Source organism: Cydia strobilella, chromosome 23 (assembly GCF_947568885.1).
Source record: "Cydia strobilella chromosome 23, ilCydStro3.1, whole genome shotgun sequence".
Lineage (NCBI taxonomy): Eukaryota > Metazoa > Arthropoda > Insecta > Lepidoptera > Tortricidae > Cydia > Cydia strobilella.
Window position 1 is genome coordinate 2604364 of NC_086063.1, and position 17226 is coordinate 2621589.

General features: G+C 37.4%; 1 protein-coding gene and 1 long non-coding RNA gene across 2 annotated transcripts in view; one reads left to right on the forward strand and one right to left on the reverse strand.

Annotated features, from left to right (window-relative positions):
- LOC134751804 (uncharacterized) overlaps positions 1–17226 on the forward strand; it is a 123738-nt gene that overhangs the window by 44811 nt on the left and 61701 nt on the right. The window lies entirely within an intron of this gene.
- Positions 1–17226, reverse strand: part of LOC134751797 (ribosomal protein S6 kinase alpha-4-like) — a 225729-nt gene that overhangs the window by 21726 nt on the left and 186777 nt on the right. The window contains exons 7-12 of the mRNA XM_063687287.1: positions 4389–4561; positions 4002–4083; positions 3144–3306; positions 2209–2321; positions 928–1047; positions 532–636 (exon numbers count right to left, since the gene is read on the reverse strand). Of these exons, the coding sequence (XP_063543357.1) occupies positions 532–636; positions 928–1047; positions 2209–2321; positions 3144–3306; positions 4002–4083; positions 4389–4561 (756 nt within the window). The remainder of the gene's footprint in view (positions 1–531; positions 637–927; positions 1048–2208; positions 2322–3143; positions 3307–4001; positions 4084–4388; positions 4562–17226) is intronic.

Genomic DNA, 17226 nt, shown 5'->3' on the forward strand with positions numbered 1-17226 from the left:
CAGCGTTGGGACTCGCCCCTAGTCAAGCGGTACATGCAGCTACACGCACCTGTTGCTGCTCCGCCGCGAAACTTATAAATGTAATGTTTTTTTTTTTTTTTTTTTTTAGAAACAAACAGACTTATAAAACATGTAGGTGAATAAGCTGACAGCTAGAATTTATTACAATGTAGACCTATAGTTTCCTGTATGTAAATTATTAATAAAACTTAATACTATGAAATGCTATCTGAGACAACAGTGAAATTAACAAATAATGAGATAACTTAACCTAGCTTTAATACTAATGTTCTGTTATGTAATGTTTTGTTCTGTTTGTTTTGTCCAATTGTTTGTTTTGTCTAATTAATTGTAATACTAACTCTAGATTAAGTTATTGTATGACCTAACCCTATGGACGTCAAGTTCGAAATAAAGAATTTCAATTTCAATTCAATTAACCCATAGTGATTGTGAGAATAATGTGGGTCAATAATGACACACATTGTTCTCTAGTGACTATTTGTAACATAGTAAATAGGGTAAACTTACAGAATCCTGTACGACTTCGTGGAGTGTTATGATGTAGGGACAGTCTTGGCATGCTTTTAGCAGTTCGATTTCCTGTTTAATGTCTTTCTTCTGAGTGGAGATTATCTGAAACCGAGACGATTGTCGAATTAGAACTCTTTCTTCCACGCGTTTGTCCCGGCTTTTCGCCACGGCTCAGGGAGCCTGGGGTCCGCTATCGAATTAGAACTATTGTTAGAAAAAAAACACTAGATTTTTTGCTATTTTCCTCCCTGGATATTGACATTAATGAGAAATAGTATCAGCAACGACAGGAACGCTAACTGGCGCGGACGAGTGCGACGGAATACCTATAATAGCACCCGCATGCGTGCGTCCGAAGTGTTATCTTCTACAAAAGAACAAAGTGATAGTTACCTTGACAGCGTATTCTTTCCCGGAGTCGCGGTGTATACATTTTCGGCAGACGGAGTAGGTCCCGTCGCCTAACAGCGGCGTGCTTAAGTCCACGGCGTATTTTTGGAAGAACGGAGAGTCCTGCAACAAATACAAATCCATCGTTATGATCGTTGTTCCCCGAAATAGGAATATTGCCGGTGTATTCCCATTCAAATAGGAATATTGCCGGTGTATTCCCATTCAAACAGGAATATTGCTGGTGTATTCCCATTCAAATAGGAATATTGCCAGTGTATTCCCATTCAAATAGGAATATTGCCGGTGTATTCCCATTCAAATAGGAATATTGCCGGTGTATTCCCATTCAAATAGGAATATTGCCTGTGTATTCACATTTAAATAAGAATATTGCCTGTGTATTCACATTCAAATAGGAATATTGCCTGTGTATTCACATTCAAATAAGAATATTGCCTGTGTATTCACATTCAAATAGGAATATTGCCGGTGTATTCCCATTCAAATGGGAATATTGCCGGTGTATTCCCACTCAAATAGGAATACGCCGGTTTGACGAGCGCAATTTGGTTTCACGTTTAAAAAGTGCGAGGACAAGTAAAACTTAAACATAAAGGACCCTCGTCCTATCTCACTGGTCCTCACAAGTGTAAAATGACATATATTACATGGGAAATCGTATGAAGTGTGATTCCAGCAAAAAAAAAAGATTCCAGAAGATTTCCGGTTCGAAACCTGCCAGGGTCGCCATGTGATGGGGCGTCAATAAGACAACTAATAATATAACATACAGCACTCGTATATGTATACTGGTTAATTTCGGGGTCGTGATCCCCAATGTCAAAAATGTATTGAGGTGGTCATACTGAACAAGGTTTCCCACGAGACCGATATGAAAATCGTGAAAATATTTACTCCTAGGCCCATACATATAAGGGAATAAATTAGATTTATTTTCGCGATATTGTGGTTAGTCTCATGGGGAAATTTGTTTATTATGACCACCCGGACCCCAAATTCATCCAGTATAAGGCTACGCTAAAAGAGTGTGAGTGTGACGTTACACACACACACACACACACACACACACACACACACACACACACTACTAACAAGTGTGATGAGAAAAAACAAAAGACGGGTTTGGTTTTTTTTTTACAACCGGCCAGTGCGCCCGGTGGCTGCACTATGCAGGTTTGCCATGTTACAAGTGTTCGTATTGAGATGGTTCTAATGTTGTAGAATACTAGTAAGAAATAATTACATTACTACATTAGTTACCTTGGCAACCCATCCTTTGAGTTTATCGTGCTTCTGTCCCGTAGCCTGCATCCATATCTGGTCTGATATGACGTTTTCAGAAAACAGAATGCTTGGAGCCACGTACGAATATCCTGGAAGGAAAGTAGCGATTAAAATAAAAAAAATTGAAACACTGATTTAAACTTTCAAGATTTTATTATTGTCCAGTTGTCCACATGGAACACAGTCATTAGAAATTGTTGAAAAGTCGAACATCTGAGTGTTGTGTGTCAATCAATCTTTATGTAGAATGGCTCCATCGATACTGTCGATGATTTCGCCAACGTCAAAGTGGGATCCACGTGGGATCGCGTTATATTTCTTCAATCTTGATGTAAATCAGCCAGTGTACGGTAAAAGTATAAATAATACAATTATGGCCTCTAGGGCTCTATCCAGATACGGTTAGAGGTAGAAATTCCAAATGCTCTTAGAGCACGACATTGTTCGGTAGTTGTGATATTATGAGCTCTTGTATAGCGATAGCGACTATACAAGGGCCACGTGGAGCTACTTGGCGTTGACGCCAAAACGGTGGATAAACTCGTATCTAGATTAATTCTTCATTATCCGCACACATCTTCATTAGTTTACTGCATAATAAGCTATCAGTATTACACTTCAAACAACGTTAATGAGCAAAAACAAAAAAATCATCCCGACTCGATGTCGCCAAGATGGCGGTCGTCAAGCACTTAATTATACGCGATTAAGTCCCGTCGTTGTGAATTAAAAGTATGTGTAAGACACGTTTTCAATAAATATTATAGTAATCTAAAACATCCAACACGCTCAGCTCAAGCGTGTCACGGTGTTGAAATTGTGGTCACTGGTAATAGGCGAAGTTGCGCGTGTCTCGTGTCGGACACGGTGTAACTGCTAGCCTCGCTACTGTTGGGACGTCGGACACTCACCTAGGAACAGCTTGTCGCTGTGTTTGGGCGCCTGCGCGGGCGAGTCGGTGGGCGGCATGCGCGTGAACTCGTCGGCGAAGTTGCGCGTGTCCGCGGCGTGCTCGAGCGCGGGCACGAACGGCGCGGTGATCTCGCGGCGCGCTACGGCGTCCCAGTCGAGGTTCTATAGTTAAATAAACCAGACGTATTAGTGGGCTTTACTATATCTACATTGATTACAGTATAAAAAAGCGCATATTCATTTTAATATACATACAGAGCCGCAAAACACCTATACATAGAATACGTCCCTAAACCTAAATGGCCATTGGCAGACAGTTCGCGAAAAATCGCTAACCGAAGGAGGCATTTCGTTGCACGATGTCTTTCTATGGAATGCTTACTCAGTACGTGCATTGCCAGATAATCATTACACATTTAGAAACTCCTCTTGAGTTTTTAATATGTAGGATACAATACCTACTTAAATCGCAATTGACAATAATACTAAACTCGAACGCTCACTGCGGCACTGGGCCAAAAGGATCGATACAAAGTACGCTTAACTACGAGTTGCACAATTGCCGCAGCGAGCGTTTCATACATTTCAATTTATTTTAAACTAAATTTGGAAACTACATTCAAGATATTGTACAAGATATTGTTCATTGTAAGGTATTGTACAAAATGTTAGAGCCACCGCACACGAGCGTCTTTTGAGCGTCGGCGTCTAGTCAGCGCTTTAGAAAATGGCGTCGCTGCGCAGTTGCGCCAACGTTGCGTCGAGCAGCAGCCATAGAGTTTACTAGACGACGATGCTTGGAAGACGCTAGTGTAGGGTGGCCCATGTGGACACTAACCTGACAACAAAGATCTAACCTGGAAAAATGGATGTCTCTTCAGTTCGTCGGCATCGCTCTCTCCGCCTCCGAGGCGCCGCCGCGGGTCTTTCACTAGCAATCTGAAATTATACACGACTGTTTAGACACGAGTAGTTAGTAGCTCAAAAAGTGAGGTAGGTCAAGTAGGTAATCCAGAGGGGTATAATAACTCGCTTGCCCAGACCCCATTCACTTGGGGTCGGCGCGGCATGTCTTTTTCTTCCATACACATCTCTGACGCCCGTCATCTCATCATTCACTTGTGTTCCGATTCATATCATCTCTCACACAGTCCATCCACCTTTTCCTCGGTTTCTCTGTTCTGGAAGGAGGAAAAGGAGAGCCTTGTACAGCGAAGGGATTCCGTGTGAGGAGTAAGACTCACTTTTTAATAAAGTCCTGCACTTCAGGACTGACTTCCGTAGGCACGGGGTAGCTACACCGCACTATGCGTTTGGTGATTTCTTGTTGCGTGTTCTTCTCGCCTTCGACTGTGAACGGTGAAGCCCCCGTGAGGAGCTCGTATGTGAGAACGCCGACCGACCACCAGTCTACCGCCTGTGGACAAAAGAGACTAGGTTTAATATGATATTTCAAGTCCTAGTACTGAACTATCTATACTAAAGTTTTTCGCGATCCTAAGATGTTAGGCGTTTCAACCTAATTTAAATGGAGCAGTGATGACATTCCTACAAGATTATAGACCAATGACAGTGATTTAAAAGGTCAGGTCGTTGGGTAGTTCACCTTAAATAGACAACATACAGAAAAACTATAGCCGGTCAAACAATTTTGCCAGAAGAAAAAGACGATTTCCCTTCGCGCCTACATTTTTAAAATTTGCCGCTTTTTTCCACTGACGGAAATGGCTTGACAGAATATCATAATTCCATAAATTTTATTAGACTTCTTTTTGATGGCAATAGGATCCTAATTGTCGGGCTCGCGTACACATTTTTTTAAATTGAATTGTGATAAAATTACTATTACCTAGTACAAACCGTATAATTAATATATATTGTCTTCGGCTACCGCGACAGTTACTCATGAAATAAAACTATGAAAACCCGTCACCACCCCCGTATGAGTCACCCGTAGACCACGAACGCTGTAAAGGGTTCGAAACGTCGGGATGTATTATAAATTCAATATACGCGATATAATCCGTTTTCATAGTTTTATTTCAAACCGTATAATTGTCGATCAATGTCGATCGTCAATATCTAAGCATTATCTAATGTGATATGTAGTTTGTAGGTGCCCTGAATTCACGTCAGATCAGCCTACATAAATGCGACCTACTTTACTTATGGCGATAATTATTCACCATATCCATGACCTGTGCTACTGTACCTTATTGAGCCGTTGTCGATACTTTATAGGCAGCGGCAAAATGTTCTAAGCAAACGAAATGTTTGAAATAATCTGCACATGCTGTTACTTTCCTCACATACCTAACTCGAAGTGTAAAAATTTCAAAAAAATTCAAATCTATCGATTGTGTACACAAATCTTTTACAGAAAACCAATACATGCATAACTGACATCATTAATATGCACAAACACACTAAAAATCAAACAAACAAACAGCCTCTAGCCATAAATGCGTTCCGTCGAGACTAAAAAGTAGTGTCCGAACGAAACCAGATTTTTTGCCAAAACCGAACCTTCGGCGGAAATATGTTTTTTTTTTAATGGCAAAACTTCGGTCGGATACTAGTAAAAAGTCTTGTCAAGATTGTTTTGAAGAGTTCGTCCGCTCCGCTAGCTACTGGTGTATTATAAAATAACGGATATGACAACGGATGGATTTAGCATCTTTTTGCAAGCAATGTTTACGCTCCATTTGTTTTATAGGGCATGGTTCAAATGAAACGAGTCAGCTGATCGATCCAATCACGACCGCTTTTACATTTACAACTAATTATGTGTAACATCATGATGTTTTTCTGTACTCTCATAAACCCTTTGGACGCTAAAAACGCCTAAAACCGTTGAAACCATTTCAATGACTTTATGAAGTGTTTTTGTGATATGTGTTAGTTAAGGCCGTTCCATCGGTTTGCCGCTGTCTTTGTCACATTTCGCAAGAAAGAACGGGAAAGAACATACGCGCCAAGTGTCAATTTTAATCGAGTTTTGTCGGTTTTTATTTATTTTAAAAACGTTACCTTACAATATCGAAATTCTAAAGCTATGAAATTACTATTTATGTTAAGATTGTTTTTTCTTCTTTTTTTGTTTATAGTATCACATAATAAATAACCGAGTAAAGTAGGATTAAAAGTCCGAGTTAGAGGTTACTTAGGGAATTAATTGTATCGAGCGAAGTGTCATAATTCGTGTATCGGAAGCTATGTTGTTAAAGATAATATAGTCAAGAACTACATATATTTTTTCCACGTCTACGAATATCAACGCCTCTTAGAAAAACATGATCATATAAGGAGATTTTTCGCCTTCTGGCTCAGGGAACCGCCTTAAGTTTTTGTTGTTTAAACGCTCTGAATATATTTTATTCTATTCTACTCTAAGACTATGAGGACTTTCGCACCTATAGTGCGTGCAAAGAACGCTTCTGCTTTATGTCGTTATTACGTGTTCGTGCTCAATAATAACTGAACATGCACTAACCTCTTGATAATAGAGGCATTGTCCAGATATTTCTGAACATCTTGGTCGCTCTGATATATCTGATGGCGATTGTACAAAGTGACGGTTTTGTTTATCGCATAGGTATTACACTGTATTTAATAGTTATTTACGATACAAGTGCGGAAAAGAGGAAATTCGAAACGAGTGGCGATAAATTAAAACACGACCGCAGGGAGTGTTTTAAATCGACACGAGTTGCGAATTACCTATTCGCACGTGTATCGTACAACGTTTTACAGTACATATGGCCCTTTAAACTTTCGACATATGCACGAAAAGTGCTATTTGACGCACTAGTGCGAGAAAGTAGCACCATATGTACTGTAAAATAAATTATTTCACGCCATGTACGAAATAAAGCACCAGATAATTATTAGAAAAACATAGATAGCAGTTATTTTTAAACACAATTTCTATTTAATCAATCGCATTGAACTATAAAAAGGTGAGTTGACCGTGACGTCACTGTGTAATATTTCATATAAATTCCATATTAGCAAATCGTTTTGACAGTTCTAAAAAAGAAACTGATTTGACTAGGTAGTAGTAAATTAGTATAATACCCTATTGTCTATGTCTATGATTGGTCTTGGTCATAGGTACTGTCTCTTTCACACTATAATATTTAAAAGAGATAATTGATATTAAAAGTTTCCCAATTAAGCAATTTAGCATGATTAGCTGATTATTAATTTAAGAGAATAAAACAACCAAGTAGATGTAGATATACCTATGGATACCTACTTCCTACATTCGTGCATAAATTATAACATTGGCAATATAATATAATCAATCGCACAATAATATCTGCTGTCACGCTCTATTGTCTATAAAAAGCCATTGGGCCAAAAGAGCAAGGCAAGCGCTACATAACTTTTAATACACATATGATCAATGTGATATCGGTCTAAATATAAGCCGAACATAATAAAATAAACATCAGTTGGCGTTAAAGAAGCAATTTCCTTACAAATAATGTCGTTTTTCTACAAGCCGAGGATAGCCGAGCGGAGCCGACGGCGACCGAACGACTGGCTTCCGTGGCCGACCACAGTACTAATATACATACAGTACTAGTAGTTCATTGATTTTATAGCAAATTTTAATCTTTTTTTTTTTTTATTTAATCCAAAATTTTCTGTAAAATGCAGCTTTACTGTATGCTGAGTGCAACTGTTCAACTTTGTTCAAGTAATGTAAACCCAGCTGTCATATTGGCATGACCACTTTTTGAATGAATTTATTCATAATTTGTCTATGCAATTTTGTACCTGGCTGTAAGTTTAATTAATAAAAAGTCATATTTCGTATAAATCGACACAGGTTTTTTATGGAATGAAATGGACAATTACAGTTATTACACCTACATTGTTAACTGCGAATTCGCAAACTTTATCGCGTAAACATAATGGTCAGTTAAGTGTTGTTATTAGTGTTGTTACTGTCTACTCCTCATAATTAGGTATGTCCTCATAATGAATTTCGAAACTTCATTGCCACAGTAACTTGTTGTTGTAACTCATTCATTCAGCGTTGAATACTCTGGTCCTAGTTGGATTTTGATTCGACAACTGACAGGAAATCGCAAAGAACCAGGATTAATGTTGAATGCCAAAATGTGGCGCGTCTCGTAAAGCGAAGTTTAGACTAGCAAGAACTTGCATGCAATTTACGTTACATTGCGGTATCTGATCAAACTTTTGAAGCAGTTTCCTTAGTAGTCGGCAATGTAACGTAAATTGCATGCAAGTTCTTGCTAGTCTAAGGCCAGGATTACACTTGTAAGTTTTACTTACGTAAGTAGGGACAAAGCTATTTGCTAGAATGAGATAACGATATTCATATCTCATTCTGTAGTATAGCTGTGTCCCTACTTACGTAAGTAAAACTTACAAGTGTAATCCTGGCCTGAACCTTGCTTAAGAAAAATAAGTACCTAGCAATAAATAAGTGAAGATACTGTTTCCGTATACTGTGATGGAACCTTGGCGACCGATATTGTTCTACCGTGTATCAACGTTGTGTAATGAAAGAGTTGGATCACTTGGAGCCGATTATAGGTTTGTTTATCAAATCCAACCTTTGCAGTAAGTATTACCATAGAGTAACTTATACTAGAGCGGTACTGTCATAGTAAATTTTGTAACCCCAGTAAATTCACTGCCATCTGTCGACACACTTTAAAACTAAAAATGAAGATTTATAAAAATACGACAGAATGTATTTAAATATAGATAAATGATTTTTTTTATTTGCATTAATTATTTTTATGATTTTGACCCATGTTCTTTCACTGATATGCGTTAAAATTGTTAAATAACAAACGAAACCGTCAACGCCATCTATACGACTGTAGGCCAAAATTAGTAGCGCCCTCTGAACGAGAATCAAATCTTGATTTTCGAGGCACGTTTTTTCCTTAGACTGTATCCATCTATTACGGAGTTATATCTATCTTTGGTATTACAAATAGAAAGTAACAAAGGGAACTGATCCATTGCTGTAATTGTTGTATTATTTGATCCTTCCGGTATTTTTTTATAAGTCATTAATTTCTGCTTATCGTATACTTTTTTTATAAGTATGTCAACAATATGACTTCTATTCTTAGTATTAGGGTAGCTTGAAAGGCACATGACTGACATGACTCACACGACTTATTTACATATTTTTGTTTGTTGTATTGTAACGGGTCACTCACGTATTTTAAGTCGGAAATACGTGAGTGACCCGTTATTAATATATTTAATATGTCTGTGTCTCACGGAAGATTTGTTATTAGAATTGTTGTATTGTATTCGAAATTCATACATATTACTCTTAACTGACATAACTTTAACATAGATAGGTACGATCAGTTCATTTATTCAAACTTTATCTCTTACTTATTTTCACTGTTCTGTAAAAGTAGTAGGAATGATGTACAGTCACCATCAGATATATCGGAGCGGCCAAGGCGCTCACAAATATCGGAACACGCCTCTATTGTCAAAGCGCTAGAGTGCGTGTTCAAATATTTTTGAGCACCTCGGCCGCCTTGATATATCTGATGGCGACTGTAAGTACTTTTGTTTTGGTAGTAAGATAATTCTCTTCATCAGTTTTCGTTCCGCTCGTGAGTCAGGCTCAAAGCAGTATCATTACATCTTGCCTTCCGTAAGTTTCAACTAGCAAATAAATTATCTTCATTACACGCTTATCAACAAATTTCTTATATTACCACGGTCAACCTCTGTCAAACTAAACTGAATCTTATATCAACCCCTCTAAGTCTAGTTTAACATTAAATGTCACACTGGAATCGAACCTTGAACGTGGCAGGAGCGAGGCCGAATACACACGCGGAAGGTTACAACTACGGTAATGGTTTAAAATCGTTTCAGACAATAATGGACTTTAATAAGTTTAGAATAAACTTTAAATTTAACAGCTGTAACTAAAGTATTGATGTGCGGAAGCAATTTGCACTTTTAAAGCTTGTAATAAGGTGCAAATTTGATTAGTATCCCTCAGTAGGTCAATTATAACGTTTTTTGCGAACCGCATGGCAACTAATCTTACAATGTACGAATTGCTTCATTGAATAGGTTGCTACGTCGATAGATCGATAATGATTTTGGACTTTATAAATATCAAAATAAGGTTGCTATTTGGTTGTAGATGCGTGTAACTGCACATTTAATCGGAGGAGATAAGTGAGGACTAGCAAGAATTAGAAAAATGTTCTGTTCAATTTTTTAAATTTGCTGTATTGAGGCGTTAGATAAAAGAATATGTCAGTTACGCCAACCTCCTTTTTATATGCAAAAAAATGATATATCGGAAATGTGCCAGTCACTTAATCAGCGAGTCAGCTATTAATATTTTTACTACTGGTTTCAAAAATATAATGAGCTATTGAATATTCTAGTCTAGAAGACCTACCTAAAATGTCAAGATACAAGAATACCAGAAATCATTAAGTTCATAAGTATAAACTTATGATCTTATTCAAATATTTGTGCAGGTACTTTCTATAAAAAGGGACCTTATTGTCGATAGCGCTTACGCCATTATAAACGATGCTCCGATATAAATACAATGCCGTGCGACGCTGTGCGGCGTAAGCGCCATCGACAATAAGGTCCCTTTTCATAGAAAATGCCCCATTTATACTTATGACCCAGTAACTTGGCGTTTATAAAACTATCTAGAGGGTCGGAAAACCGTGGCTCGCGAACCGCATGCGGCTCTTTGGAGGTACGATTGTGGCTCTCCCCGTTATTTTTTACTGCGGATGGCTCTTCTCAAAAGTTTGATCTCTTGGGCCCGTTTATCAAAAGCTTGTACCTTGTAATACGAGTGGAAGTCCCCTCCCCTTTTGACAGCTTTTGTTGGAAAGGGACTTCCACTTGTATTACAAGCTACAAGCTTTTGATAAACAGGGCACTGGTCTAGACTGTTGGATTAGTAGCCTTGCAAGCACTTGTTTGAGGCTAAATTGGAAAACCAAAACAAAATAACTAGTGGCTCCGTGAGCTGTAGACCTCGCGAGCATAGCTTGAAAATCAATAAATGTATGGCTCCGCTTATATGAAAAAAAATTTAAAAAAACTTCTATCGACAAAACATTGTCAAGTTTGACCTGCTTACTAAATTTCACGAGAATCGGTTGAGATTACTATTATTACTATTACTATTAATTGCTACATGTAGAGGAAAACATCCGGACATACTAAAGCATTTTTGCCCAAGCCGACGCTCGATCAACAAGTACGAACATACATACGTACAGAAATGATAAAGATTTTCCTAAAATTCGGAGTCATTCGAAACTTAAGATAACGCTAACCGCCATAGTGTACATATTTGATATTCAACTAGTTACTATGTTGATGCAACATACTGGCAACACACTTGGTATGTATGTACATGTACAATAAGAATAAGACAAGTAGAATCATACGTGTACGGGCTTCTTGCACGTGCGGGCATTGTTCTCTAAGAAAAGACTTGTTTGTTCTTTTGTTTTGATTATCTGAAAACACGGCACTGTGCCGAATTTTAGATCTTTTGATGAGTAAAGTCGAATCGATCGACTTTTAAGATATGAAACAGAAACAATAAAAAAGTCTTAGACGAGACGATTATAAAATTAAATTAAATAGAAAGCTCCGACTAAACTTGAACGTATTTTATGTATAAACAGGTAATTGATATGTTAAAGTCAAACAAACTTGTGTCTTCGTCTGTTCAGCCGCAAATAAGAGGCAATGGTGTATGATAAGGATTAAAGATGGCACGAATAGCGACAATGCCGAACATTCGGCAGGTGCTACCTACCGAATGTTCGGCCACCATCTCGGCCGCAACGCCTCTACTATTACTGTTATTGAACCGCAATTAGAATAATATTTATATAAGTATCATAAAATAAAACTATTTGAACAGATTGAGTATAATTGATTTAAAATACATTTGTTTTTTCTAGCAAGTATGTTGAAAAACGTCGTATGAAACACGTGTGCTTTGGTCATTACACACATCGGCTTTCTTATTACGAGCTCGCTTCGCACCCAATATCTTCTCGAGTATGATGATCAACGTAGCACACTCGTATCATAATGTGCTATTCGATATTTGCCAAATATATCAACATTAAACGTCAATATATGACAAATCTTTTAAATCTCGTTCTAATCTGATCGTTATATGAGTAATCAGCACTCAGCACCGACATAATTTGTGCCATTGTCCGACAAAATTATGATTATTTCGCCGAATAACATGTTTGGGCGAACCACCACAAATGCGTGATATATTAATTGCTAAGTTAGGTAATTTACAGAACAATCTAGACTGCTAAACAATAGACATATAGTTAGCAGAACAAAGCCTAATTATTATATATTGTAACCGGGTTAGCGATAACCGAACGCGTTGACACCAAAACGTTTATTTGCCTTATTACAGTTATAGGAAAAGCTGGTACATATATCATACGTTCCATGAATGTGGCCAAAATTGAAAAATCTACGAAGGTTACGAATAGGTTAGAGAGTCCATTGGAATAAATACAACACAATATGTAGTAATATAATTTGACTTTTAATTTATTTATTTGTTATGATTTTTGTTTTTATTTTTTAATTATTTTACTGAATTATTATATTTTACAATTTGTCGATCTTTTTGTGAGTTCATGTTATTTAGATACATTGTGACATTGTTAAATCCGCAAGAAGACTGGCTATACGCTGAGGGTGCACCAGCTACAGTCGCGTCACTATGTGCACTTCAGTTCATTTGTGGTGCGCGTGCCGCGGCCGCTGCAGGACACCATCGCTAGCGCGGACTTCTGGCCGAAGGGTGTGGTGTTTCGGCGGTTCCGGGGCAACTTGCCGAATTCTACACCAAGCCAGACGACGCAACGGAGCCACGCTGTTATGTCGTCGCCCAAATCTTAAATACTAAAATTTTTGTGTTTTCTCGTAGGGCATTGTATCTTTGTATTTTTATTTGTTTTGTAGTTCGCAGTGCCTTGGTAGTAATACTGTAATGCTGTGTAACTAATTTGAATAATAAAAAAAAAAAAAAAAAAAAATGTAATTTCCAATAAGAAATAAATTAATCTAATCTAATCTAATAATGTTTAATGTGGTTTAATGATTTAATTTAATGTAATGTTTGAGTTGTAATTTCTTGTATCCTTATTTATAATAAAATATATTAGGTATAAGGTATTGTTGATGAAATTGTATGTAGATTGTATTTTATTGTTTCGGAATTCATTGCTTATTTATTTTTTAGATTTTAGATTTTTTTATATAATTTTTGACATTGCATATCTGTATTTTTGACCTGTGTAATTATGAATAAAAATTTATATAAAAAAAAGAACAAAAACAATATATATAATAACTTTAATATTAACAAAGTATCATACATATTTTGTAAATAAAGTTGTAACGGTAATTGTACACTTACCTACCTACCTACTAATGATCATTTTTATTCATATAATAACAATTAGAAATACATATAAAACTTAAAAAACTAAAACTAAAAATAAATAAAACTAATCTTAAAATAAATACCTAAAAACTAATCCCCTGCGGCACGCGGCATGGTTCCGTAGACGCTGGCAGCATTTCCTCGCTGTATTGCAATGCTTACTCTTTGTGCGAGGAAGCTGCCAGCTCTACGATCACCAGTGACGTCTATAATTTTTTTTAGCCATACTAATTAATTATGATTGACGAAATATAATTTGCACCGATCTCTCGAACAGCTTGTATGTATGTAGAATCGGTGCAAATTATGTTTCATCAACAACAACATTTTTCGATTTAGTCAAAACGTTTTCTATCTTTGTAGGCCTATTGTTACAATTACAAACATCTACTAAACATGGGGGATAAATAACGTCACGGTGACTTATCACCGTGACTCGCCGTGAAAAGGTGTCACTGTGACTTTTCACAAAAGAACAACGTTACAAAATCACATACGTTCCTACTGTTCCTAGCGTAGTCTCTGTTACTCAAATCACGACAAACGCGGAGCGTGACGCTACTGACGCTGTGACTGTAACTCGACTTTAATCGGGCTCAGTCGGGAGTGTTCGGAAGTGGCGAACATCGGATGACGCCTGAGGCGCTACCACAAATATCATGCAGTGACACGCACAGGTAACAGGCATGACAAAGTCACGATGACTTTTCACTGTGACTTTTTTGGAACGGGATCGTCAGTCACTGATATCAAAGTGTAACGCTAACATTTACTTTATTCAATACCCAGCAACACATGCACCCAATTGCACTTGTAATTCGATTTGAACTCATAACTTATAACGCACGACGCAATGATCGTAAATCGAGAAATGCATGGCATGTCGCAGTTGACGACAGAGCCCCGCAGAATAGCAAATTTGATATAGTTTATGTTTTATGTTGTATTACAACGTCATTTCGTACGCAAATGATTAATAGTGCATCATGCAGGTGAATTCTACGTCATATCATTTATAAATAAATAAATGCTATATTAAAAAAACTACTGATATACAAATAACATGACGCTTGCAATGGAATGCTTCGACAAAATCATATGCGTGAAAGCAGTTACTAAAATACTCGTTTAGATTAGTCATGACATTCCAATATGTCATGGCGGATCGCCTTTTGAGTTTTTATGTTATCTAAAGTGGCAAAATGTCGAGAAACCGTGATTAATATTATCCGGTTTTGTGATAAAACGTCAGTATATTGGTAAGTATTTTGCGTACACATTGCGCCCGCATTGACCATAGTAAAGGACGCAGTAATGCGTTAGATTTAGGGTCGGTTGCACCAAACTGTTTGTCATCGTTAAAGAGTTCGCTAAATTTTATTGTATGTAAAGTTTCATAGTAAACTGCCGCGGCACGCCGGGTGACGTTGATCAGTCTGTCAAGTGCGGATGGTGCAACTGGCACTTAGAATCAACTAACGTTATACATAGAGATCTCATTACACCACAGTTAGTGTACGTCCTTCAGGCGGTCGTCAAATTGGATGCACACGTCTCTCAGGTGTGTAAGCGGGACATCGCTATATACGTGCATAATACTGTCTCACACACACAAGGAAGGAGCGTGTGAATTTGTATTATTGTGATAAGTGATAACAACATTAACGGCCTCCTAGACTACAGTCGTTCAAATCACAAATATTTGTTATTGAATTTTGGACGTTTTTTATGTCTAAGTGTTTATCTACATTTATATATTATAAATATACTCATACTTATATATTTATTCATAATAGTTCGTATTACATGTCACAATATTATAAATTATTTACAAAATATGATTTGTATTGTAGCTAATGTAACATTTTACATAATAATATAAAAATCATATCGTCGACTATTACCAGGGTTGATATGATTTAAATCACTTGATTTAAATCAGTGATTTAAATCGTGATCTTAATCAGTGATTTAAATCGTGATTTTAATCAAGGGATTTTTTCAAAAAAATCATTGATTTAAATCATTAAATTTTTACTACAACCAAATCGGCCCAAAATTGTTTAGGGAATTCCCCGGACCACTACGGCACGCACACATGTGCAACCGAATCATAGCGTAACAGTTTCGGGGAAACCCCGAAACTATAATACGAGACGCATGGTACCGAAACAGTTCCAGGAATGCTCGTGAAGTTGACCACCCCATTTCGTTTGCCCGCAAATGGCATATCTATATCGTTAGTTCATCGTTAGTTCACGTTTGTTCAGTAGGTAAAATCGTTAGGACCCGATTCCAAAGTCGATTTTTTTTAAAAAAAAAAGGGGGTGGCTGTCTTCACGCTAGCCACCCCAAACCACTTTTTGTTAGTTTTTTTGGTCTAGATAGCAAGATATTCGTTAGTTCATGATTGTTCAGGCATTGGAATCGTTAGGACCCGATTCCTTCATTTTTTTTTTTTTTTTAAAGTGGGGTGGCTGTCTTCACGCTAACCACCCCACCCAGAAATCAGTCAAACTAACCATGTGAATCCATCGGGCGACGTTAGTTCACGTTTGTTCAGGCATTAAAATCGTTAGGATCTCAATAGATTTGCTATAAAAAAATAAAATCAAAAAATTCATATTGGCCGGCCGAGATAGTTCAGCAGGGGGGGCGTAACAAGCAATCGACACAGATACTAACGATTCTATGCCCTAAATAAGCATCTATAGACGATATATAACCGATACAGTACGGTAACTTGCGGGTATTCAGAACAGATTAAAAGATTTTCGTGGTTTTATATTTTTTTTATTCTATGGTGGTGGCTGTCTTCACGCTAGCCACCCCAAACCACTTTTTGTTAGTTTTTTTGGTCTAGATAGCAAGATATTCGTTAGTTCATGATTGTTCAAGCATTGAAATCGTTAGGACCCGATTCCTTCATTTTTTTTTAAAGTGGGGTGGCTGTCTTAACGCTAACCACCCCACCCCGAAATCAGTCAAACTAACTATGTGAATCCATCGGGCGACGTTAGTTCACGTTTGTTCAGACATTAAAATCGTTAGGATCTCAATAGATAAAAACATAAAATCGAAAAATTCATATTGGCCGGCCGAGATAGTTCAGTAGGGAGGGTGTAACAAGCAATCGACACAGATACTAACGATTCTAAGCCCTACATAAGCCCGATATAACACCGACACAGTACAGTAATTTGGCGGCATTAAATAAGGTTAGACAGGCAATAATAAAATGCAAAAACTTTAACTTATGCTCCTAAGTCGACGGCTGAAAAAAATACTCAGAATCGGGTCCTTACGATGTCACTTGCAGAATAACATCAGCCGACCATGCTGATTTAAGATAGGTAGGTCATTTGCGGGCGATCAAAGCAGGTTTTGCGGAAAAAAATAAAATTTGAAAATTTTAATAACCCAACTTATGCTCCTAATTCAACGGCTGAAAAAAATACTCAGAATCGGGTCCTTACGATGCCACTTGCAGAATAACATCAGCCGACCATGCTGATTCAAGATAGGTAGGTCATTTGCGGGCGATCATAGTAGATTTTGCGGAAAAAAATAAAACT